The sequence below is a fragment of the Besnoitia besnoiti genome, chromosome VII (assembly GCF_002563875.1).
Source record: "Besnoitia besnoiti strain Bb-Ger1 chromosome VII, whole genome shotgun sequence".
Classification (NCBI taxonomy): domain Eukaryota; phylum Apicomplexa; class Conoidasida; order Eucoccidiorida; family Sarcocystidae; genus Besnoitia; species Besnoitia besnoiti.
In genome coordinates, this window is record NC_042362.1 from 2926584 (window position 1) to 2951368 (window position 24785).

At 62.8% G+C, this 24785-nt stretch overlaps 4 protein-coding genes across 4 annotated transcripts; 2 read left to right on the forward strand and 2 right to left on the reverse strand.

Annotated features, from left to right (window-relative positions):
- On the forward strand, nt 1-11023 carry BESB_080210 (uncharacterized protein; the record flags this gene model as incomplete). The annotated part of the gene is made up of 3 exons (XM_029366383.1): nt 1-7710; nt 8258-10152; nt 10699-11023. The coding sequence occupies 3 exons, from the start codon at nt 1-3 to the stop codon at nt 11021-11023; spliced, it is 9930 nt and encodes a 3309-aa protein (XP_029217814.1).
- A 1584-nt stretch (nt 11024-12607) lies between these two features.
- On the reverse strand, nt 12608-15638 carry BESB_080220 (uncharacterized protein; the record flags this gene model as incomplete). Its single annotated transcript, XM_029366384.1, has 6 exons — nt 12608-12789; nt 13210-13285; nt 13757-13873; nt 14373-14448; nt 14778-14894; nt 15364-15638. 6 exons carry the CDS (start codon nt 15636-15638, stop codon nt 12608-12610), a joined length of 843 nt encoding a protein of 280 aa, XP_029217815.1.
- A 1753-nt stretch (nt 15639-17391) lies between these two features.
- BESB_080230 (uncharacterized protein) lies at nt 17392-22246 on the forward strand (the record flags this gene model as incomplete). Its single annotated transcript, XM_029366385.1, has 2 exons — nt 17392-21541; nt 21960-22246. The coding sequence occupies 2 exons, from the start codon at nt 17392-17394 to the stop codon at nt 22244-22246; spliced, it is 4437 nt and encodes a 1478-aa protein (XP_029217816.1).
- Nucleotides 22247-23704: 1458 nt separating this feature from the next.
- On the reverse strand, nt 23705-24212 carry BESB_080240 (uncharacterized protein; the record flags this gene model as incomplete). Its single annotated transcript, XM_029366386.1, has 2 exons — nt 23705-23936; nt 24196-24212. 2 exons carry the CDS (start codon nt 24210-24212, stop codon nt 23705-23707), a joined length of 249 nt encoding a protein of 82 aa, XP_029217817.1.
- Nucleotides 24213-24785: the final 573 nt, after the last annotated feature.

The window sequence follows — 24785 nt, forward strand, 5'->3', positions numbered from 1 at the left end:
ATGTCTGCCGCGTCCTCCCAAAGTGGAGGTCTGCGCGTCTGGATTTCTTCTCCCGTGCCGTGCCCAAGTCTGTCTGTCGCTGCATGCGCGGTCGGCGGGGTGTCTGGAACGCACGCGAAAACGAACGACTCCGCTCCTCCTCTCGTTTCCTCCTCTTCCAGCCCGTCTCCTCGCGCGAGCTACGCGTTTCGCGTCCCTTCTTTGGGGCTTTCGCCCAAACTCCACTCCGCGCCAGCCTCTCTCCAGGCATTCGAGTGTCACTATCGCTCGGCTCTCCAGTTCCTCCTTCTCTGTGAACGCGTCCTTCCTCTCGCGGCGCCCTCTCCGCAGGATGTCTCACTTCCCAGCCTCCCCATCTCTGTCTGTTCGGGATCCGCCGCCGTTGCGGCTGCGGCAACAGCCTTCTTGCCTCCGCCCAGCAACGCTGGCGGGGTCGAGGGGGGGGTGGAGGCTGCACGCCCCACGTCGGTCAGCGACGCCCCGCCGGGGCCAGAAGGCCCCGCGGCGCCCGCCACCGTCTGGCTGGAGCCCTACCCAGCTGCTGTGTGGAAGAAGCACTTGCCGGCGCTTCGCGCTCAAGCCGCAGCCTCTCTCGCCGCGCGGTGCAGTCTCATTCTCGCGGCGGCTTATGGCGTTCTGACGTGTGAGAGGCCCTGCGAAAATGCCGCCTTCGTCACCGTTTTGAGTGCTCTTCTGCAGCCGCGCGAGGAAGAAGCGCGAGCAGGCTATCCGCTCAGGCGCGAAGGCTGGAGGCAGCGTGCGTGGAGACTACAGTGCGGACTTGAGGAGGGCGAGGGGGCGGAGGCCGAGAGGAGGCCTGGTGTCTCCTCCTTGTCTGCTGGGAGATGCGCCGGGCGTGCGGAAGCTCCATTCTTTTTCTCGACTTCGTTTTTCGCGGGCTTCCTCTCTTCGTCTCTGGCGTCTCTGCTTCGGACCGCTCCACTAGTTCTGCCCTTCTACCGCGGCCGCATCACCACCAGCTGTCTCCCTCTGCTGCTCACTCTCGATCGCCGCGGCCACTGGGCTCCGCTCCTTCTCCACCTTCTCCGGTACGTCTATACACTCCTGCTCCATCTGCCCACTGCCGCGGCAGCCAGCGCAGCGGCCTCGCGCGAAGCGGCTCTTTACTCCCCCGCGGGACGCGCCGAAGGCGGCCCGGAGACTCCGGGTCCCCGCGCGCAGCTGGGGCCTTCTGCCCCGCAGACGGGGCCCTCGGGCGGCGGAGGCCGGGGCGAGAGCAAGGATATTTCGCCGACGACGCACAGCCTGACCGTGTTGCGCTTTGTACGTCAGCAGCTGGACGCCGTGTGCGCCCATCCGCCGCTCACCGCGGTGGCCTTCTTCCTCTGTTCGCGCCTCCTGACGGCGTCGACCGCCGGCGGAAGTCTCCACCTCGTGGGGCGCGAGGCGGAGGCCGTCGTCTGCGGGGTCTGGAGCCGCGCGGAGGGACGCGCCGCGGTCTGTCTACTTGGCGGTCGCGAGGTGGTGCGCATCATGGGCGAACTCGCGCGCCTCGCGTCGGTTCGCAGAAGCGTCTGGCCGACTCTCCTGCAGCCGCCGGAGGAGAGTCTTCTTCCACTCCTCGTCGCGCGGCTCACGCCAGCTGAGCGGAAACGTCGCGGGCGGCGGCACGATTGGAGGCTGCAGACGGCGGAGTGGATCGTCAGGCGAAGGAGCGACGCGTGCGAAGCTGCCCGCGCAGCGGGGGCCGCTCCGGGCGAGGCGGTGCAGTCGGAGAAACAGAGAGGCTCGTGCGAGGGCGCAGCCGCGGGCGGCAAGGCGGTAGATGTCGGGTGCCTGCTGGGGAGCTGTCTGCTCAGTCCGGCCGAAGAAGCTTCGCTGGAAGAAGAGATGAGAAGCGGGCTCTCGGGCCAGCTGCGCGCGTCTGCAGAGAGGACGGAAAGGCTTCAGGTTTGCGACAGCTGCAGCGGCTTGTGCTGGAAACAAGCGCTTTGTCTTTCTTCTCCCAAGATCGCGAGCCCGCGCTCTCTCGCAGACGGGCGGCACGCGGGGGAGCGGGGCGACGCCTGGAGACAAGGGCGAGACGAGGAGAGGGGGCGTAGCTTTCCGCGGCCCCCCACTCGCAGCCGTGCGCGGGCAGGCGGCGGCGGCGCGGATCCTTCCAGTCGTCTGGCTGCCTTTGAAGGGCAGAAGAAGCGGCCGCGCGACGATACACCGGCGGCGGACGAAGCAGAGACTCGCGCAGACGCCGGTGGCTGCGAGAGAGCCGAGAACTTGTCTCAGCAGAAGCGAATTCGTGCGGAGGCAAACGGCGGCAGGGAGAGCGACCAGGGACGGGAAGAGACTCCGCACGGGGCGAACGCGGCCGAAGCCGCGACTCCTTCGCCTTCGGCAGAGGCTGGCAGCCGCTCCCGCACGCTCTGTGAGGCCTGCTGGCGCTGCGTCAGGCGGACGAGGCGAGGGCTGCGGCGTGAGCTGGGTCAGGAAGGGCGTTGCGCGTTTTCTGCGGTTGCCGAGCGCGGCCAGGTCGCACGTCGGCTTGCGTGGCTCGCGGGAGAGAAGGCGCAATCCGGCGGCGGGGCTGCCGCGCAGAATGAGAGGACCCTCGAAGCCTCTTCTCCAACTGAGGCTTCCCAGGCGCGAGCGGACGCCGGCGGCGGCGACCCAGACGGCGACGGCGGGGCGTGCGCTCCCGCGCCGCTTCTCGACTGGCTCCTTTGTCTTCCCTCGTCGATGCTTCTCATGTCCCTTCTGCTTCCTCCAGGGCAGGTCCGCGACTTGCTTTTTCTGCTCACACAGATGCAGCTGCTCGCTCTCCCCGCTCCGCCAGCGTCTGCTGCGGCGCCTGCTGAGGGAGTCTGCGGGTGGCGCGCGTGCAGCGTGGAGGGGGCGTGTTCGCTTCGAGAGGAGGCGGGCGATAGCCGCGACCCTCTGCTCCCCTTTCTTTTCAGGGCGTCGGAAGCAAGTCAGCAGTTCTTCCTCGAGGCTTTTCAGCACAACTGGATCTTTCCTCCCAGTCTCATGAGCGCCCTCGTCGCTGCCACGCCCGCTCTTGCCGTCCCCGGCGGAGCCGGCAGCTACAACGTCGTGGCGCCTCAGGCCTTCGCGATGTTTGCGCCCTTCGTTGGAGATCTCACGCGCTTTCTGCTGCTGCTCACGCCCCTCTTTGTGACGATTGAGGCCGTCCCGGTGTCGCCAAGTGCAGAGAAAAGCCAAGCGGACTCTCTTGGGCGCAGACCCCCTGCGGGCGACTTACACGCAGACGCTTCTCGCGGCAGCACCCCCTGGGCGTTGCCTCCGCCGCGGCGGTCCGGCGAGGACGACGGAAGAGACGGGCCGCCGCTGCGACTGCATTCTCTGCGACTTGCCTCGCCGTCAGTTGTCTTCGCGCGGTGGCTGGTGGGCGCCATTCAGCACAGCCTTCCGTTCCCCTTCTCCGTGGTGACGTCTGCTCACACACGCCTCGCGCTCTGTCTCGACTGGTTCTGTTTCCTGCCTCCGCATCTGCTGCCTGAGGCGTCTTCGGCGTGCGCGGGCTCGCCTTCCATCCCGCCTGCGTCTCTCCGCCCCGCCTCTCTCGCCTCGGCGGGCGCGCTGGTCCCTGACCTGCGTCGCAGTCCAGGAGGATCTTCGCCGCCGGCCGCCGCGCTCGACTTCTCCATGTGGCCGACGGCGGCTGCATGCGTGCGCGCCTCAGAGGCGACAGGCAGTCTCCTTCGAATCGCGCTGGAGCACTCCAAGGGCACCTCCGCAAAGGCGCGGGCCGCCGCGAGCGCCGCTGCCTCTGCGACAGCCATGGCGCAGCAAGAGCTTCGCCTGCTTGCCTCGCAGGCGAGGCGAGGCGCTGGAGAGGCCGCCGGCGCAGCTGGGGGCGGATGGGCAGACGGCGAGCGACGGGGCGCGTCCGCGCCCGGCAGCAGCGAGCGTTTTTCGGAGTTGCTCCGCGGCGACGACGGCCGCCAAGAGAGACTCGCCGCGGCGCGAGAGGCCGCCAAAGAGACTGTACGGCGCGCGACCGCCGCGGGGCTTCCAACCCTCTGGCAGGGTGGCGAATTCCCCACAGTCTTTCTGCAGTCGGCGGTGGTCAAGCCGCTGCTTCAGCTGCTACTCCCCTGCGAGAAGCCGCGCGCTCCCGGCGCGCTCCCGGGGCGCGCGACGGCAGGCGAGATGCATGAGGCCTTCGCGTCCTGCTTCCGAGACCTCGGCGCGAATCTATTTGATGTGGGGCCCAGTCCCCGCGGCCCGAGCTACAGTGCATCCTCCCGGCTTGCCCGTCTCCTTCCGTTTGGTTTCCTTGCATTCCAACTTGTGAATGAAGCATCTGTTCTGCCGCGTGACGCGGCGCGGCTTCTCGACTTTTTCGGTAACTTGCTCGCCTCGTACTCGCCATCGTCTCTGCCTCTCTTCTTGCCGTCTCTCATCACGGCGCTCGCCACTTTCGGGCTCTTTCAGCTCTTTCTCCTGCCTGGCTCTACGGTCGCCGCGGCTTTCGGCAGAGCGCGTCCGCCTGCAGCGGCGCTCACCTCTGCAGTGCAGAATCACACGCTGCCTGGCCTTCTGCTGCGGCAGGCTGGCTACCCGGTTCGCGTGGCCTACAGACGCGTCGGTCCCTTCGCGGGCTCTGCCCGGACCTGCGGGGGAGACAGCGCAGGGGCTGGCGTGGCGCGACCGTCTGGAGCCCAACCATTGGGCTCCAGAGGGGACACCGCCCTCGGGAGCAAGGAGCCGAGTGAGCACCAGGGGGCCTCCGCCGGCTGGGGCGCCAGCGAGAGAGGGCGAGCGAAGCATGCTGCACAGGAGGGAGGCTTCCGGTGTGCCCGAGGAGCCCTGGGGCGAGGGCCGTTCGGGGCGGGAGCGCAGGAGGCGCCTGTGGGCCTGTCTGTGGGGGGGTCTCCGGCTGCATCTGAGGAAGAAGAAAGCAGCAGCAGAGAGTCATCTCAAGGCCGACTCGATTGCACCCGGCCGCAGAACGAATTCTCCATCGAGGCAAGGCAGGGCGCCGGCGCGTCGCCGCCTGCGCAGGCCGCGGGCGCCTGCACGTTCGCGCTGTACCTGGGCGGCAGCGGCGCCCAGACCGACCTGAAGTCTGTCCTCTCCCTGCACCCGCTTCTCCTTCACGCGTGCGTCGCTGCGCTTGCGGTGATCGCGCAGATCGCCACGCGCTCACAAGACTTCCGCGCCCTCGGCGCCGTCTGCTGGCGGCAGGGGCACGCCGCACCAGGCGCCGGCAGAAGAGTCTCTCCTCCGCGGGCTCTGGAGCCGAACGGCGTGGACGCTGCGGCGGAGGCTGCTGCGCGAGTAGGGGCGGAGAGCCGGCAGACTGGAGAAGATGAAGAGGCGCGTGGCGCGGACCCCGCGCTCGAGCATGGAGGAGTCCCTCTCGCGGTAAGTGACGCCTCGCGGCCCTTTTCGTCTTCAGAGACTTCAACTGACTCGGATTCGGAGTCCGCTTTCTCTCGAGATGAAGACGACGCGTCTCTGAACGACTTCTTGCGTGGGCGAGCGGCTCGCGATCTAGCCCTGCCTGTCCTCCTCTCTCGCACGCCACTCGGGTCTCGAGACCGCTGGGGGGGTGCCGGGGCGGAAGAAGGCCCTTCTTCCGCCTCGGCGCCTGCCGGTCTCTCGGAGTCGGCGCGGCCGCGGCCGGCCTCCGGGGGGGGAGACTGCGACGCGTCCACACGGGCGCGCGGAGGGGACAGGAGAGACAGGATTTACGCGTCTTTCTGTGCACAGTCCATTCAGCTCGGCTACCAACTGCCTCCGTTCCTCGAGCGTCAGCTCGCCGTTCGTGCTCCGTCGGTGGCGGGCGCTACAGCGGAGACAACGGGCAAGGGAGGCGAAAGCGGCAGGAGGGCGAGGAGACGCGCCCCACCTCGCGCGAGGCGGCTAGGGTCGCTCGCGCTGCTCGATGCAGCGGCCGACGAAAAGCGGAGGTCAGATTCCGCAAGACGGCGACCAAGCCGAGACGCGCACAACCCCGACTCGAAGGAGAGCCAAGACACGAAGCCAGACAGAGCGGAGTGCGTCTCAGAGTGCACATGCCGCCCGACGTCGTCGTGGAGGCGTTTGCTCGTGGAGTCCCAAGGTGCGACGGCCGCGTCGCCTTTGCTTCGCTACGAACTTTCGCCTGCTTTTGCTTCGTCTCTCCGCGCTGCGCTGGGCACCGAAAGTTCGCCGCACAAAGACGTGGAGGCGGCCACGAAGGCGCGCGATCTTCTTCACGAGGGAGAGGAGGGTTTCCCCTCAGTCGCCGCCTCCTTGTCGAGATCGCAGCGCGGCCGAGAGGGAGAGGCTTGGCGGCGCGCAAACACGCGCGTCCAGCGCATGATGGGGCGAGTGAGAAGAGCCTTGCAACAGTGCGGAGGAGGCAGTTGTCTCCTCAAGAGACCGGTCGCGGCGAGCAGCCGACCGCAAGGGTGTGACGGTCGCGGTGCACAACTGTGGGCTTCTCAGGCGGTGGACTTGAATGGCGAGAGCGAGGAGGCTCCGCTGGCACATGCGGCTCGTCTCCTCCTTCAAAGGATGCACTCAGACCAGGGCGTGGCTGCTTCGCTCTCAGGGCCCGCGGCGGGGGAAGGCGCGGCGGGGGAAGGCGCGGCGGGCGAGCGGGGCGGGGCGTCTTGCTGGGGGCGTCGGCCTGCGGATGCGCCGCGTTCGGCTGGGACAGTCGATCCCCCCCTTGCACTTCGCGGCGGCTTGAGCGAGACCGCGGAGGCGCTCTGCTTCGTTTCCTCCATCGCGCGCGAGCTTGCCAAGCGGCGGGACGCTCCCACGCCGGCCTGCCTCGTCTGCAGGCGCTTCGCCTCCGCCAGCGCGCAACAGAGCCGAGAGACGCCTGAAGCGGAAGGCGGCGGCGACACGTTCGAGGCTGACCCGGAGTTTGTGCATGCAGTAGAGACTCTTGGGGAGAAGAGCAAGGCGGAGCGGCGGGCGGAGGCGTGCCTCCTCGCATGCGTCGACGCGGACATGGAGGAGCGAACGCCAGGGGGCGGTGCGGGAAGGTTGTGCTGGCGGTCGTCCGCCCAGGAGCAGGACTACAAGCGCGCGGTGACTCTCTGGGGAGCGCTGCTGGCGGAGATGCAACGCCGGCAGGAAGGGGGCAGGTGGCGGGAGGCGCAAGACGGCGGGACGCGAGATGAGAAGGGGGGGATGCCCTCGGATCAAAAGGGAGCTACGCCGCGAACGCCGTACGTCGGCTTCATTCTCTTGTGTCTGCTGGCGGGAGCCGCAGGGCGGGCGGCCAGCGACAAGGCGCGTTCGCGATCCGAGCGGCCTGCGATTGAGAGCGAAGGCGAAAAACAGGCGCCAGACGGAGAAAGAGGAGGGATCTCCGTCTCTGAAGGGACAGGGAGAGGCGCAGGCGCCGCGGATGACGTGTGCGCCGAGAAAAGCGAGCGTCGCGAGCGCAGCCGACTCCGCGGGGCTGAGAATCTTCTCCGAGTGTATCTGGATCTCTACGGGGTGTATGTGAGCCAGAGAACGGCGGCTCAACAGCTGAGAAACGCGCGAGGCGTCGTCGCAAGGGACCTTCAGCTGGGGCTCCCTTTACTGTGGGCGCAAGCAGAAGAGTTCTCCGAAAAAGGACAAACCGAGGCAGCCAGAGGCGGGGATGGCGCAGCCGCGGCGGCCTCGCCTCGCAGCGGGCCTTCACCCGTCTCTTCTCCTCCTCTCGGTGAAGGAGAGGAAGACGGCAGAGAAGGCTGCCGAGGCGACGCTCAGCTGCCGTCGCCCGTTGCGCTGCTGTCACAGGTACGGCGAAGCGCCACGCGTTGCACAAACTCGGGCGGAGGGAGACCGACGAGAAAGGCGGCCTTTACGTCGTTTGGGGGATGTCCTGTGCTACCCTGGAGGAAGCTGTTGCGTGTCTGTGGTGCGGTGAAGGACGCCTTTGATGGGCAGAGAGACTCAACGCAGCGCAGGCCGGTTGTAGATCCTGCGACATCGGGCTGCGTCGGATGCGTCTCTGTGGCTCGATAGTGTCGCCTCGCGTGATGGGGCAGGTTTCATTGCTTCTTCACTTTTGTGCCTCGTCAGGGTGTCTAGCCTTGTGCGCTTCTCTCTGTCCGCGTTTTCTTTTTTCTTTCTCTTCAGCCGCCCGTTGTTATGGACCTTAGAGTACGATTCGTCTCTCTTCCTGCGCGTGTATGGTGCCGTTCCCCTCATCCGTGACCTTTTGGGGAGATCATGTGTTCGCGGTCTCCGCTCCTCTCTTCTTTCTTTCTGCTCGCGCGGTGGTTTCTTGCTTTTTCCGCGCCGCCATTTCTCACGTGGCTTTCGGATTTGTCTTTTTCCGCAGCTGTACCGCCTGCCCCGGTATGTGGCTCCTCTTTTCGTCGGGCAAGCGCCACTTCTCGCTTCAGTTTTCTTCTCCGCGCCCGTCGCCGAGTTGGAGGCGCTCGCTGCTCGATGCGGTCTCCTCCTGCAGACCAGCGCGCGGAGCGATAACGCCGTCGCAGACCCCAGGGCGCAGCATGAGTCGACCGAAAGAGCTGCAACAACATCGTGGGGCGGCTCCCGTCGCGAGTCTTCTCCAGATGCGGAGCCGCATAGACCGTTCTTCTGTTCACTGTGCTGGTGCGCACGCGCGAGAGGCTTGAGACGATCGACAGCGACGAGCGGGAAGCCGCGAGAAGGTGCACGCGGCTCGTCGCAGCGATTTTATCCGCTCTTTACTCTTCCATCGTGGCATCTGTTGCGCGCAGCAGAAGGCTGGGGAGTCGACGGGAACAGCGCAAGCGAGCACTGGCCGCTTGCTCGCTCTCCTGAGTTCCTTTCTGTCGTCCAGGCTCTTCTCGTTCCGCGCTCTCTCTTTCTCGGTGCGCCTTCCTCCCTGGAGTGGCGCAGCTATCTCCTCGCCTGGCGCATGTTTGCGAGGGAGCTGGAAGTCTATCACTTGCTTGATCCGCCGTCTACGTCGTTTCTTTCGCGCCCGTTGTTTCCGCTCGCTGGCTGGGCACGCCCGCCTGCCCTGTCTCCTCGGGGGCCTCCCCGTTCTCCGCCTTCGCTTGCTTCCTCCGCGGCGCCGCACGTCGGGGTGCCCCAGAGCAGTCGTTCGTCTGCTTTGCTCGGGTCAAACCCCGCTCATTTGCATCAGCCTGTCAAAAATGTGCAAACTGAAGGTGGCGAGAGAGGCGAGGAGCCCGACATCGCGCTCTCAGGCGCCGCGCAGCTCATGGGCTCCAACCGCCTGCGCCTCGTTTCTCTGTTCGCCGGCAAAATGAGAAGCTCGGCGTTCGGTGCTCTGCCTCTGTGGAGCGCCGGCGACGTTGGCGCTGCCAGCGAGAGCGACGTGGAAGAAGAAGCGGACGCGAAAAAGGGAAGCCTGTCGTCCGTATCTGCCTCTTGTCGTTCCTCCCTCGTTCTCCTTCCGTCCTTCTCCGTTTCACCAGCGACGCCGTTGTGCGGCGCGCCCTCCTCCTTCCATCTGCATCTTCTTGAGAGTCTTCTGTCCCTTCTCGCGTCCTACTTTTCGTCTTCCGGGTCTGCCAGCTTCTCTGCGGGTGGTGGCGCTCCGCCGACTGCCCCTCCCGGAGGGCGGGGGCCCGTGGAGCCCAAGGCGGTCGCGGGAGGGCGTGGGGCGCCACCTCATGGAGGCGTCGCCGCGTCTCTAGCCCGTGCCTCCCCTGCGGCGGAAGGCCTCCTCGGAGCATTTTTGGCTTTGACGCCGTTGGTCGCTGCTCTGCGGCCGACGCTGAGCGTGCTTCAGCAAACGCTTTTTTCGCTTTCGTGTGCGCCGCCGCCGGAGCACGCGCCGGCAGAAGGGCATGCAGCTGTGGCGACGGAGACGAAGCGTGGAGGCGCGACCGAAGGGGTGAGGGTTGTCGAGCTCCTCGCCGGCGCGCTCGTCTCCTGGCTGCTGCAGTGGTACGCTGCAGACGCGGCACGGTTTCTTGATTTGCTCACGCTTCTGAAGGCGCAGCCTTCTCTGTTTTGGGCTCCGCCTACGAGCAGCGGCACGGAGCCAACGGGAGGGTGGGGCGGAGACGTGGCTGGAGAGAGGGCGCGAAGGCCGCGGAGTGGTGGCAAGGGAGAAAGAGGCCGACGGAGTCGCGGAGGGCGAGACGGCGGCAGGAAGCGCAGAGAAAGCACCGACGATAGAGAAGGCGCGGAAGGGGAAGAGGAAGAAGAGGAAAGGGCGAAGGCCGTCTGGCGAGCAGAAGAATGCGGTCAGGGAGTATGGGAGCGCATCGCGTAAGTCTCAACATCTCTGGCGTTCACTCTCGCGTGGCTTGAGCTCGTGAACCTGCCGCAGGCCGCACTCGCGGTGTCCGAGCGTTTATTCTGTTCGGCTTTTGGAGCCAGAGTCAATCTCATCTTGCTGCTGTCTCTCTGACTGGATGTTGAACACTTGCAAATGCACGAGATGCTTTAGAAGTAGATCAGAACGCCAAAGCGATACCTGTTATTATTTAGAGTACAAAGATAACGATGCAGCGGTCATTCGCGGCGAAACGCGTGCGGTTTACGGGGTTGTGATTTATTCGTGGCAATCTCACAGGGTTTTTGTGGCCTCGAGGCCGAGTCTCACTAGGGCATTCGTCTGTCTCACGATTTCGTTTTCTGTTTCACAACTAGTGCGCCTGTTTCGTATCCGGGTGGTGCTGTGACAAGGCAGACTTTCTCTCTCTCTCTGCTTTCACGCGTCATGAGGCTGCATTCCGCTCCACTTTCCTCCCGGTCGTTTGCCGGTCTTCACGGGTGTCTGTTGTCCCTCGTGTGTCTCTGTGTTTTTCTCAGCGTGCAGGTCGCCGCCTTTGCGACTCGTCATGCGGGCTCCGCGCGCCGGGGGGACTCCTCTGTGCCTGTCATCCGCCTGCGTCTCCTTCCGCTTTTCTCTCCCCGACCGCAGGCTGGAGCCGGATGGGCGCACGAGGAGGCGCGGGCACGAAGTCTCCACGTGAAAAGGGAGGGAAACTGCATGCAGTCCGAGGCCCTGGCGGACGCCGACGCCGCTCAAGCGTGCGAAGAGGTGACTGTGAGCGACGTGCAGAGATTGTGTGCGCTCCTGATGGCCCCAGGCCCCGCTGTCCCTTCCGTCTCCGCTTCTCCGCAGTTCGCTTAGGCGAGCGAATGCGGAGTAGAGAGGGTCCCTTTTCCTTGATTTGCGTCCTCTCGATGTGTCATTTTGCGTTTAATCAGTTTAGGGTTTAGTGTTTAGTCTTCTGTGGGGCCCGCCTCTCCTTTCCTGTCACCGACCTTCTTCGTGTTCACTTTGGCCTTAGTCCGTCTGTCCGCTTCATGTGCGCACAGTCCTCTCCAGTCCGTCGCTCTTTGTGACTATTACAGATGTTTCTGTCTCTTTTTTCTTTGTCGCCCTGCGCTCTGCCGCTCCTGTGGCGACTCTGCATGTGGACGCGCCTCACTAAATAGACGGCCCGCCGCATTTTCCCCACTAGCGCAAACTAGCACGCGGCGCCACTAAATGTCGCCCAGTAGGTTTCAGGAGCTTTTTGCGGTTCTGCTGTCTCTGTGATTCGAAAACGCCTGCGGAGGCGGCTCTGTTGCCAGACTGAGATCAAGCAGCGGGAGCCCGGTAGTGGGCGCGCCGGTTCAGCTCCGCAGTCACAAGGGCGAAAGCCAACTGCAGTCACGCTGACTCTGGGGCATCTTTCAAAAAACGAAAGCTTTCACACTGCTCATGTCTGAAGCAAGTGACTGCACCTCGACTAGATGTCTCTTTACCCAAATCTGTGGCTGCAGCGGGCTGCTGGCTGTAGTATGGAGCCAGAGAGCACAATCCTGGGTGTGGAAGTTCTGTCTAATACGAGCATTTGAAACACTCTGGTCGATCTACTTCCTTTCTCGCTTTGTAAACCGCCGCTGCAGTCTTTCTCTCTCGCGAGATTGTGCGGGGGAGGCTAAACCCTAAACCCTTCCTTTTTCAAAGCAGACAAGCGGGCGCCTGTCTGTCACAGGCTAGGTGGTTCTTGTGAGCGCGCAGCTCACAGCTCTCCCTATACATCCGTAAAATTCGCTGCACGCCTTCTCTGCAGCCTCTACTGGCTATTTGTGTTCATTCGCCAGCCGCTTAACGCGGTGTATTTGTTCTTGCCGCCCTGAATGACGAGACGTGTCCATCGAAACTCGCTTGAAATCGCACGGGCAGACAGCAAGCGGCCCTGAGACAACTGTCGCCGTTGTGAGACTCGCAGCGCAGCAAACGAAGGAAAATGGATGAAGAAAAGCGACGAGCTTCCACGCAGCGGGAACGCAGTCAGGCACTGGAGCGGCCCCTGTACCTTTCTTTGAAAGTTGGCGCCTGCTGGAGCGCGCTACAACGGCATCGACTTCTTGCTGTCGTCAGCCCCCGTCGCGTGTGCCTCGCCTTTCGCTTTCGGGCTCGAAAAGAGTGGCGGCGATGCGTCATCTGTCTGTGACTCAGACAGATGCGCAGCTGCCGAATCTTCTCTGCAGCGATCGTCTGTCTCCCTCGCTCGGCTGCGCTCTCAGAGTCCCGTTCGCGAGTGCGTCGTCTGCGAAGGTCTGCCGCGTCACTCTCAGCATCTGCGATGCAGTCGCGTCTCGTCGGAAGGCTTCACCTTCCTCCATCCCTCTTGCATCCGCTGTCACGCGCAGGGCGGGCCTCTCAGGCTCTAAGGTCTCGCTCTGGGTCGCATGCTGCCGCTCGCGCGGGTCGCCAGCGGGCCTACCGCCCCATCCCTCCGGCCCGCCCCGGCCCCCCAAGCCCCACGCGCCCCAGCACGTTCTGCACAGCCGCGGCGCCTGCCTGGGCGGCCAGCCAGTCCCTGATGCCTTGCGCCGCCGACCCCGCCGCCTGCGGCATGTCGCCCAAGCTGGGCAGACCGCGGAACGCCGAAGGGTTGACGCCTGTCGAAAAAAGCGAAAAGCACACGTCCCTCCCGACCTGCGGATTCGCAGTAGCTCCCTGTCTCTGCCGCAGAAGGCCAATGAGTCGCCACAGGAGAAAGGCTGGCTTCCCCCCAGCTGGCGGGAGGGGTAGCAGAGAACGTGTAGCACCTGGCCTGAGAGCGGCCTCGACACGAAAGAATCAGACGCGAGAAAGAGGGATGCAAAACTTCGCGCGAAGGAACAATACCAAGACGAGCGAGTCCGCAACTGCATTCGAGATGGCGGAAACCCTAAAAAGAAGCTACCTTGCCCTCTCCGCTGTCCTCTACAGAGTAGGGACTGAGCGGAGGCTGACCGGGAAACGGGCGAGAGTCCTTGTCGCTAAAGCTGAACGCGGACTGGAGACAAAGCACTCAACGGAGGGCATCTACAGCTCACCTGACTGAGACGAGCAGCGCTGATACGCCATCAGATTCGTCGTCGCCAGAGTCAAGCCGACGGCGCAGAGAAGGAACTGCGCGCACACGCAAGAGGGAGGGCGAAACGTGTCTCAGCGCACAGAGACACTATCGATGTGTATCTCCAACTCCATACTCTCGCAATATGATGTGATATTTAAAAACTCCTTTGTAGTACACTTTACGCTACCTTTTGTAGGTTGCATTCTAAACGTATTACACATCATCTACTTACGTTCAAATGGTTCCAGTTGCACGTGTAGAGTCAAACAGAAGGCGCCATGCACGTGGACGCGCTCTTCGAGTCCGCCCGTTCCTTACAGGGCGCCGGCCGAGCGTCGCAAAAGAATGAAAATGCAGGAAGCAGACTGCGGGCTTCGGCTCGACTCCACAGACCCATTCAAATGAGAAGCGCGTCGGACGCATCAACAGGCGCGCATGCATGCGCCGGAAACTAAATACTCGAGTGTGGCCACCTCCTGTCAACGGGGAGTTGTCTGCGGGAGCGAATGAGAAAATCCGCCTACCCAAAACAGCTGAAGCTCGAGAAGCTTCATGACGGAGAGAACGAGCCAGGTCGCCGCCCACGCGTAGCTCCCGAACCAGAAGACTCGCCACTCGACGGTGTTCACCTCGCGGCCGTCCTGTTCCACCACAGGATGAAAGAGAAAGACAAGAGGAAACCCAGAAACCGGTCTACCTTTGCAGAGGCAGGCGAGGAGCTAGGCGGAAGACATGGCGCAAGACAGGGGCTCCACAAGAGGAATAACAGGAGACTTGGAAACAATTGATCGCACGCACGGCTGCCAGCGGAGCGGGTCAAGTCCGCCAGGAATATCGACGAGGCAAAGAAACGCGAATCGACATGAGGAGATAGGGGGGGTGTATGCGCCTGTGTCGAAGTCAGTCCTTTCGTGCGCATGACAATGGCCGCGGATACACCGATGCGACACGGTACGCAAGCCCAGACATGGAGAGCCAAGCGTCCATGGAGGGACGCTTCGCTGTCAGAAACGTAAAACGTGCAATCTGCGGCGTCCTGTGGGCAGGTCGCTGTCAGACACGCAGCGCCACGTGGTTCGACGCCGCTGGCGCTCCGCTGTCAGAGACTCCCAGCGCGCGGAAGATCTTCCCTCGCCGTACCTCTGCTCGCTCAAAAACCCAATGGCTGTTGCCCGCGGCGTCGACGGAGCTCCACCACCGCATGCCGACCAAAATTCTTCAGTCAGAAAAAAAAAGACACGCGACGCCGCGAACAAATGAATGGAAAATACAGCAAGTAAATTGGAGACGTATTCAAAAACTGGGACGACCTCCCTACAGCCGTCTGTAGACAGAAAGACAGCTACAGACAGACACACGCCTATGGAAAGATAGAGGGCTGTAGAAAGATAGAGGGCAGTAGGCTGATAGACGGCTATACACGGATAGAGAGCTGTTGAGAGATAGATGGTCACAGACAGAGAGATGCCTACAGACAGACAACGGGTATGCTGACAGGTCACAGCAAAGGCGAAACTGCCCGAAGGAGACTGAGGCTGGGCGTACCTTCCAGAAACATTCTTAACAGTCCAAAAGTCCAAGACCAAGAAAACAAGCGTGGTCACGAAGATGAAAATCTCTCCGTCGCTCAGGAAGAGCAGCAGACAGCCTCCAGCGAGGTACCTGCGACAGAGAGGCGAGCAAAATAGAGGCGAGCAAAGCGCAGCGGCACAACGTATTGAGGCAGACGGCAAAGAGGAGACGAGGCAACAGAAGCCGGAAAGCGAGCAGGCGGAAGGCAGGCGATTCGAGATGCGAAGAAACGCGAACACAGAACGGCGACAGAACACAAAGGACTGAAGGCGAAGAGGAGAAGAGAGAGAGAGCAGCAAGACATGCAAATCGGCTACGAAGTCGAGGCGTCAGCGAGGGAACGGGCCTAGCAGGCCGCACACAGAGCGAGCAGGGGCGGGAAAACGAGAGAAATGGCAACGCATCCAGGAGGAACAGGAGCACACGGTCAACTAGGTGTGACGCGGGCGGATGAGGCGCAGGCGAGTGAAAAGGTCGCCATGAGATGCGTAGAGGTAGGATTCGGCACGGACTCTGCGCCCTGCAGTAGCTGTTTCACGGTCTACGCGCGTATACGTACGTTGCGAGTGCGGCGATTTTGAAGCAGAGATGGAAGAGGCAGACGGCAGGGTGCCTGGCGCCTGTGAACCAGCGCTGAACAAACGGCGGAAGAGAGGCCGAGGAAGACGAGGCGTCAAGAGAAGAGGTCACGTAGCCACCAGACCCTCGGGAGGCTGCCACCCCCGTGGAGCCCGCGGCTGTAGACACGCTTGCGGAGGAGAGGAAGGAGAATCCCTCTACATCTTTGCCAGATGCAGGGGCGAAGCCGTTGGGAGCCGCGTCGAGGTTGATCATTTTCGCGGGAAAAGACTGGAATTCTACATACTCGTCCCACTCGCCATGCGTCACGGAGTCTGCAGGGAGACGGAGAGAGAAGCGCCCTGAGGCGAGCGAGGCTGAGGACTTAAACGACTGCGTTGGCCGCAGAGCAGAGAAAAAGCACGTGGATGGGGGGACTGAGCCCGCAGAAAGAGGTGGAAAACACGGAAGTGCAAGCGAAGAAACAACGGCGAGACGTGAATGCGCGGAAAGAGAGAGAGAGCGGAAACAACAGAGAGCACGGCGCGGTCACGCGGCTCTCTGGTGACTGTGTGCTTGGAGCGGCGCGGATGAGAGATCAGACGGGCGTAGACTGGGATTTCGGCTAGAACATACGTGAGCCCGAGAAGCGACAGAGTCACGCAGAGCGTGTGCCTCAGATGCAGATTCTTCTCGCTGCCGAGACACGCGAAGCGCGGGCTAAAAAGGCCGCGCAGCGAAGGCGGAGGAAGCCGCACGACGACGGCAAGGCTCAGCGAATCGCATCCGGAAGAAAAAAAAGAAAAGGAGAAGAAAAGCCTTGACTCTGGCAGAAAATCAAGAAGCAGAAAGCGAACGCTTGGCACACCGGTGTGTACCGGGTCGCCTCTCTTCTCGCGGATGTCTTTACAGCTGTCACGACGACGCGCACGAGTCACGCGAAGGAAAAAAGGGACCTGCGATCTTCGTCCAGGTCTGTGAGTCCTGTCTGAGAAGGGAAGAGCTTGAGAAGAGAGACGTTTTGAACGCAACGGAGCCCTTCGCGTCTTCATTTGCGCAAAATCCGCCAACTCGTTTTGAGATGGCTTCCTACCTGGGCGCATGCGCATGATCTGCGCAAAAACTCCAAGCTCGCCGCCGACGGGACGTGCCCTCTCTTCTCGCGCGAAACAAACGGAACTCCTGCGCCCTTCATCGGCGTCGCGTTTCTTGTCTCCTTTCCTTTCTCGCCAGACCCCGAGACCGAGGTCACCGCTCTCAGAGGACTTGTGTCGAGCGCCGAGAGAGAGAGAGCGCGCCTCCTTCCTGCTTCTTCTCCCTGTCCATCTTCGAGTCGCGGCCGCCGCGGCGCCGCGCGTTGTGCGCCGGGCTCCGCAACGGGGTTCCGGGCCTTTGCTGGCTTCTCTCTTTCTTGTCTGCAAAGCTCCCGGAGTTTCAGGCGTCTCGTCGACTCAGCCTTGCTGCAGCAAACTTCGATTTCCCGCATCCCCGTTCTTCTCTTCCCCTCGCCGCGCGCGCCCTCGGGCTCCGCGGCCGCCCAACCGCCTCTCTCCACGGGTCTTCTTGTCCGCCTCCCTCGGCGTCCTCGCCTTCGGCCCCGGCTCGCTGCCCTGAGTCCTCGGGCTGCCTCCGCTCCCTCCCCGTGTCTGCCGCCCCTTCCGGCCTTTCTGTTCGGCTCCTCTGCTCTTCTTGATAGACAGCTGTGCCAGTCCGTCGCCGCCCGCCCCGCGGCCGCATCGTCGCCACCGCGTCCTCCCTTCGTGCGGCGTATCTCGGGTCTCTCTGGGGCTTAGAGTCGGTCGCGCCACGCGCCCTCGTCTTCCTGTTTTCTCCCTCCGTCTCTCGCTCTCTCTCGCTCGCTCTCTCTCTCTCGCTCGCTCTCTCTCTCTCGCTCTCTCTCTCTCGCTCGCTCTCTCTCTCTCGCTCTCTCTCTCTCTCGCTCTCTCTCTCTCTCGCTCGCTCTCTCTCGCTCTCTCTCTCTCGCTCGCTCTCTCTCTCGCTCTCTCTCTCTGTCTAGGCGAGAGAGAAGATGGCAGAGGAAGAGGATAGCGCGTGCGGTCAGGGGGCCGCGTCGCCTGCGCCGCTGCCGGTGTTGAACGAAGAAGCGCTGGCGCTTCTTCAGCGTCGGCTGGAGCAGGAGCTCCACGTTTTGTTCTTCGACCCTCACCCGGAAGCGAAGACCGCGGCGAACACGTGGCTGTTGCAGTTCCAGGAGAGCCCCGAGGCGTGGGGAGTGGCGCGGCACATCCTCGCGCAGCACCTGCTGCCCTCGACGAGCGGGTCCTCGAGCGCGAACGAGCAGCTGGTCATGGTCGCTGCGCAGACGCTCGCGTGGAAGGTGGTGCACCAGCCGCAGCACCTCCGCCTGGAAGAAAAGAAGCAACTCGCCTGCGGCCTGCTCCAGCTGGTCGCCTCCCTGCAGCAGCAGGCGGCCTGCGAGTCACCCTCGGACCTGCAGCTCTCCGCGGCGGCGCTCTCTCGCCTCTCAGAGTGCATCGCGAACTGCATCATTCAAACTGCCGCAGCCGCTTCTGTGTGGCCCTCGGCGCTCTCTGACGTGCTGCAGTTTGCGCGGCTCTCCGCGCGCGGCGCCGCGGATGCCTCGGCTGCGCAGCCGCCCTGCCTCTTCTCGCTCACCTGCTACACTGCGGTCTGCGTCCTCGGCGCCCTCCCCGGCGTGCTGAAGGGCCTGGATGCGCCCTCGCGCGGCGTGCGGCGGATCGTCGAGACCCCGCAGGCGCTCAGCTGCGAGAAGCAGTGGAAGGCAGTCATTGGCCTCGTCGCGGACGTCCTCTTGGCGGCTGCACAGACTGCCTCCTCCTCGTCCTCGGTTCCCTCTCCCTCGCAAGCTTCGCCGCCCTTCCCTCTGCCGCCCTGCTGCGTGGCGGGGCCGCATGGCGCCTGTGCGCGGTACCGCGCGCGAGCTGTCGAGGGCGTCTTGCACCTCCTTGTGGCGTGGATAGGGCTGTGGGACGTGCCCTTCCTTCAGCACGACGGTCTATGCCGCGCGCTCGCGTCCGTCACGCCTCTGCTGGCTAACGAGTCTGCGCTGACCGACTGCCTCGTCGCGGCGCTGCCCAAGCTCTCGACGTACATGCAGCTTTGGAGCCTCTCTGGGCCGCCTCAGAGTCAGCAACAGGCTCCACGCAGCTCGAGCTGCAGCAGCCGCAGTCGCGTCCTCTGCGACGGTCCCGGGGGCAGGGAAGACACGCCGTCGCCCATGGGGGGCGGGGCTGCGGCCAGCGGAGCCGGAGACGCCGCCCAGCAGCAGCTGCTTCGCGCCTGGGGCGAGGGCAGCCTTCCGTCCGCCGGCGGCGAAGGCGAGCTGTGTGTCGCCGTCGTCACGCAGCTCGTTGAGTTTTCCAAGCTCCTCAAGGCGAAGGAGAACGGCGCTGCAGGCGCTGCAGCGCGGCCTGACGAAGACGAGGGCGAAGAATCCGCGCTGCTGCTCCGTTGGGGCGCCGTGCTGCAGACGCTGGTGGAGGGCTATCCGGGCCTGCTGCTGGAGGACTTTGGAGCCGCGGTCGTGGTGGAGGCGGTGGCGGGAGGGGACTACTCCAGAGGCGGCGGCGGGGGCGGGCAGTCCGTGTGCGGGGAGCTCCTGGTGCAGCTGTGGCGCCGGCAGCCGCAGACGTGGCTCTCCGCGAGCAACGTCTGGGGCGTCATCAAGGAGCTTCGGAGAGACCAGCTGCTTCCGCTGCCTGTGCTGCGCCTTCTTCTGCAGCGACTCGCTCCGCCTTGCATCACCAGCATGCTGCAGCACTGCCGGAGGGACAGTCGCGCCTGGGCGACGCTTCCGGGCGAGCCGCTGTCGGCGGAAACCATCGAAGAGCGCCGTCTGTTCATCGAGACGGCCGGGGACGCGGTGTGCGACGTGTTTTTCCTGTACGACGCGTGTGGAGTCGAAGAAGGCCGCGAGTTCCTCCAGTCGCTCTCGCAGAGCATGCAAACCGCCCTCCAACGGCGGGACGCCGCAGGCGCCGAGGTCCTCCTCCTCCTCAGCGACGCCCTCGTCGAGGGCCTGAACGGCATCCCGCTTCCTTTGGCCCCGCTTTTTCTCTGTCTCCCCGTGCTTCCTGACGACGACCCCTGCTGCGCGGCCGCCGCAGCGAAAATTCTGAAGAAGGCGGCCATCCACTTCACCGAAGAAGACCCCGAGTACGAAGGCCTGAATGTGCCGCCTACCGCCACGTGCACGGCTGCGCTCCTCACGCAGATATGGACTGTCGCCCTGCAGACGCTTCTGCGGCTTCTGCCCTTGGACCCGCCCCTCGTCGCGGATAGCATCCTCCAGCTCACCACGTGGGGCGGGCACCATCTCGGCGGGTGCGGCGGGGCAGAGACCCCCGACCGGGCCGCTAACCCGCCGGCGGGCCTCCCCGGGGGCCACGGGGCGGGTCGGGGAGGCGTCGACGGCGGCGAGGCCGCCGCGGGCGCGGCGGCGCGCGGCGGGGCAGGGGGAAGAGCCGGTGCTTCCGAGGGGGGTCCAGCCGCTCTTCAAGAACTCGAATTGTTTTGCAAATTTGTCGAGGAGACTGGCCCTCGGCACAGCGTGCAAGTGGATGGGACGCTCCACGCGGCGGCTGTGAAGCTCGTCCTTACCTTCCCGCGGCAGGACATTCCTCGACTGTTCAATAGCAGCATGCGCGGAGCGCGGCAGCTGCTTCAGCGCTGCTGCGCGGGGCTTGAAGCAGCGACCGCCGCGGGCGATGCCGCGACCGCGGCGCGCGCCATGGCGGCGTGGCGAGAGGATGCCAGTCGGGCCCTGCAGAAGCTCGAGCTCTGTTGTTCGGCGCTCTGCGGCGGCCGCGTCTGCACGTCTAGGAATGGCTCCGCATCTGGAGTAGGCGGCGGCGGTTTCGCGGGGGGAGGGGCGTGCGCGGGAGAAGACGACGGCCAAGTGGCTTGCGCGGCTCTCGAGTGTTTTCTGATGGAGGATGACCTCTGGATGCTCTGGCTGCAGGTCATTCGAGGCGCGCTTCTCCTCCAGCCGTCGTCCTGGCCTGCGTCGATGGGCTTATCCTCTGCAGGCCTTCCTGCGACATTATTCTCGCCCCTGAATCTTCCGGTTAATTCTGTCACTCGCCAACGCGTCCACCTGTGTACGTTGATCGTCGACCTGAAAGGCAAGGAGCCTCTGGAGCCGCCGCAAAGCAACGAGGCAGTTCTGGCGGTGCTCGCGCTGCGGTGCATGCGCCTCCTCCTCAGAGGCCTGGCCTCCAGCTTGGTGGCGGCAGGTCGTGTGTGGCCTGCTGTGGCAGAGCTCGTGGGGAGTGAACTCGTCTCGAGCGCAGCCACGCTGACCAGCAGAGTGACGGATTTCGCGCGGCCAGGCTCTGCCTGCGCCGCAGACGCTGCTGCCAACGCAGCTCGCCCCAGCTGGTTGTGTGCCCAAGCCGCACTACAGGCCTGTGGAGTCGTCGTGCTGGGCGATCTTCTCCGCCTTGCGAAGGAAGGGAGCCCGGGGGAAGGCCGCGGGGGCGCTCCGAGCGCCAAGGCAGGCGGGGGGGGGTCTCAGGAGCGGCCAGACTTGCTCCAGGCCGTGAAGAGCTGGGCGGCGCAGCGGCTGCGGGCGATCACGGCGCTGTTTTTCGACCTCGGCCGCCTCCTCACCTCTCAGCAAGGCTTATTCGATCTGTATGCCCCGTTTCTCGACTTTCTGCTCGCCTACGCGGCAGCCGCTCCAGGGGTCCAGGCGCTCACGGGCAGCGCGAGCAAGGGTGCCTTGGGCTGCGTAGGCATCCGCGAGTTTCGAAGGGGCACGGGGGGGGGCAGCCAAGGCGGCGGCGAGCCAGCAGACGCGGGCGCCGGCTCCGAGTTGCAGACGCGAACGGGAGAGCTTCTGGGCCCGAACGACCTGTTTTGTCAAGTCGACGTGTTCGAGACTACCCTCCAACTCTGCGTGGAGGCTGTGCGCCAGAGTCACGATGCCGATGTGGCGCGACAAGCGATTCTGTATTGCCATGCATGCAGCACGTGCGGCGCGGCGCAAGTCGATCGGATCGTCGCCAAGCACCTGCCAGGCATTGTCGCGGCGACGCTGGAAAACCTCCACTGCTGGGGCCTCGAAAACCTCTCTGTGCTCTGGAAGGCCTTCGCTCTCTGGACTGAGCGATACGACCAGGTCTTCCTCGCCACTGTCTCGGAGTGGCTCACATCCGACGCAAGCGCCGCATGTGGTAAGCGCGACGCAAGAGGAAGGAAACCTCGCTCCATGCTCCCGGGCCACGCGACAAGTCTGCGTGCACTGAACAGCCAGGGCGGGAAGAACTTGAGACAACACGGTTTTTGTTTCCAAGCCACCATGTAGCCTGCGTGCATGGTTGTCGGCGAGAAACAGGTCAGTAGCGTCGTCTATACTGGATGTGTAGCCCCGAATGAGGCACTAGGTCTTCGGGGGTGCCTCTAGATGTAGAGGGTTTGACATCGCACGGCCAAATGGTTCTAAGATTTATCGCATCTATTCCACACAGGGGCAAACTTGAGGGTCAGTGAATGTGATGAGACTGGTGCGGGCTATGATCAATAGTGGGACCTGTGTTTTGCAGGTGTAATCTGTCATTTCTTCTTGAATTTTCTGTGCATACTTTTCCGCAGCTGCGGGAGCCGCGCCTGGGCGCACTCCTGCCCCCACGCCGTCTCGCTTGCGCGACATGGAGTTTGCCCAGAAGGAGATTGTTTTTTGTTGCTTCCGGAGTTTCCGCGGAGCTCGTATGCGCCAGCTACTTCAGGATCTGTGCCTGATCGCTAGCGGAAGTATCGTGCCGAGCGACGCGTTGGTGGCGTACGAATACGCCCTTCAAAGTGACCAATACAAGTCGAGACGATCTGGCTCCGGTGTCGCGCAGAACCAAAACCCTGCGTGTTTAGTAGAGATTTCATGAAACTTGCGTGTCTGGTGCGTTGTAGTGCTAGGGAGTGCCCATGTACGTCTGCTGCATGCTGAACTCTTCGTACATTCGTCCTGGGCAGGGCCTCCGACACCTCGCGCGTGTGCCTTATCCCTCCTTTATTGCGGTGTTACGATACGGCCCAAGGAGATGCGTCGTTTCATTTTCTTGGATCTCGTGCTGGCGTCTGCGATAGTCACTGGTGCCGGGCGCGCCGCGATCCGACGAGTTACTCGATGTAGAGCAACGGCCACATGTGCCGGGGCAGAGCAGCCAATTCTTCTTCACACTCAAGTCCAATAAAGTTGTTGAAGTGGAGAGAACGCCAATACTGCGTGACGAAGGGTGGATTGCACTGTTCCAGCGATGAGTCCAGCTGTATACGCGTGTTTACACGGCACGGCACGCTCATACAGAGGAACTCGCGCACGGCCTGCAAAGGCTAAATGCAGACTCGTGGGCATCCAGGAGTTCAGGTGTGTGAGGGCTAGCGATTTTAGAACCAGTTGCAGCGAACAAGTCAAGAGCCGGTTCGGTGAATAAACTTGTGCCAGGCACTGGAACCCTAAATTGCCACCGACGGCCAAGGGACGTCACTCGTCGTATAGGCCTGAAATGTGCTGTGCGTCCTTGTGTATACCGAAGCAAACGTCCACCGGCCTCTATCCTAGCCGCAGCAGACTTAGGTTCCACACCAGAAGGCAATCCAGTTCGGGAAAAGTAAAGATATAACATGACGTGTGAAGCTACAGTAGGCCTGCCTATATATACTGGTTGCGGGACGCCCGTAGATCAGTTTCCACCGGACGAAGGTGAAACTGCGTTATTTCCGGAATTCTGCAGAACCAGATGAAATCTGGTCAATCCTCAGAGAGTTGGAGGTGGAGCGGCACGTCGCTGATGGCGCTGCACTAACGTAGTGCGGAGCTCCATGGTGACGGATGGCGAAACAGCGATCGCAGTGGTCGTCAGATCTGCCCGGTTCTCTACAACACAAGGAAATACGCATGCTGGAATATATATTGCAATAGTTTGAAGAGCCGCACCCCCTCCGATTTTCCCGGAAAGCATCTCGATTAGATTTGTAGTGGGTGTCTGCACGAACAGGGCCCATACACTATCGGCAGAGAGTGTCCAGTTCCAGAACTGCAGCTGATAAGGTTGTATGTGGGCGTGTCGCCGTCTGCAATCTCATATCCTGCGTGTTCTACGCGAAGCAAAGAAGAATAATCACTCACCTTACGAGTGCGCTGTTGACAGCAGCCGACTTCACGGCCTCCGAGGACGTAGAGTCGGATAGAATGCCTGACGGGAAGACAGACGCACCACGGCGCCTACCAGGCACACTGCGGTACGAGACTGTTTGAACTTGCAATGTCTATCTTTCCGGGTGCAGCCACAGCCCCAGCAAAGTATTCCAAGGAACAGCCGCTAATTGGATAAGCATGTGTGCTAATCAAAAGGGCGGCCTTGGAAATATTCGCCCACATCGGCCAACATGAATCGTCGCGTGCGCAGCTCCGTGGTACTCTCGATGCCATCCATGCGATCTGCAAAGAAGGCGTTTTTCATGGTAATCGACACTTTATCACCGAGAACCACGAGTTCAATACTGCCGTCTTTTTGAGACCCTACATAGATTTCGTCCCCCGCAGTGAGCTTTCTTTTGGCGAATAACTGCTGCCTGTACGCAGAATTCCTAGTCACGGTTCTCTGACAATGTCCATACTCGCATGCCGACAACATCACGAGTTCGGCGCGTCTTCACGTGAATCCGTTCGCCATGATTCGCCAGCCGTATGAAACGCAAAAGCAGAGGCAAGTCTCGGTGTCCCGCTGATGCCCTTGAAGGCGCCCGACACCTCGCTGCCACGTACGAGACGTGCAGCCTACAGGAAGAGTACTACGCGTGTGCCGTCGATCACTCATGTGAATGTACTCACCCGGCAAGGACCAACATTTGACAGGAAAATGGGCGTGCACGTACAAAGATCTTGACGCTTTAGCATTGCACGTCATCTGCTGCTGTCTACCCGAGGAACCTGTACCCCAACAGGGATAGATGCGTTCACGGACAGGAACTGAAAAACCAGGCCGCATCTTGGATTGCAAACTCCAGGGTACCTTGTTTCCACCTCTTCCGGCCCAAAGAGTGGCTTCCTGAAGCGCACCTGTATCTCGAAAAAGCATTCAGCAAGGGTCTCTGCTTCGAAGACTCACCGCAGACACCCCCCCCCCGTACCACCGCGCTTGCCTACGGACTGGGCGACACTGTATGTCGGCGGATCGCCGAACGGTCCCTCCGATGTGAAATGGCCACCCTCATAGCAACTCAAATAACTGAGGCCGGGGATGGGTTAGGGTGAGTAGCATGTTTTTCTGTGAGAATATGTTCTCGCTCATTCTATCCGCGGTTTCGACACACCTGAAATACCACACCGGATCTGCAATATGTGACGTCGGACGCGTGTATCAAAGTCTTTCAATATCAATCTGTAGTCCCAATACCGCATCGAGCAAAGTCCACAATGCC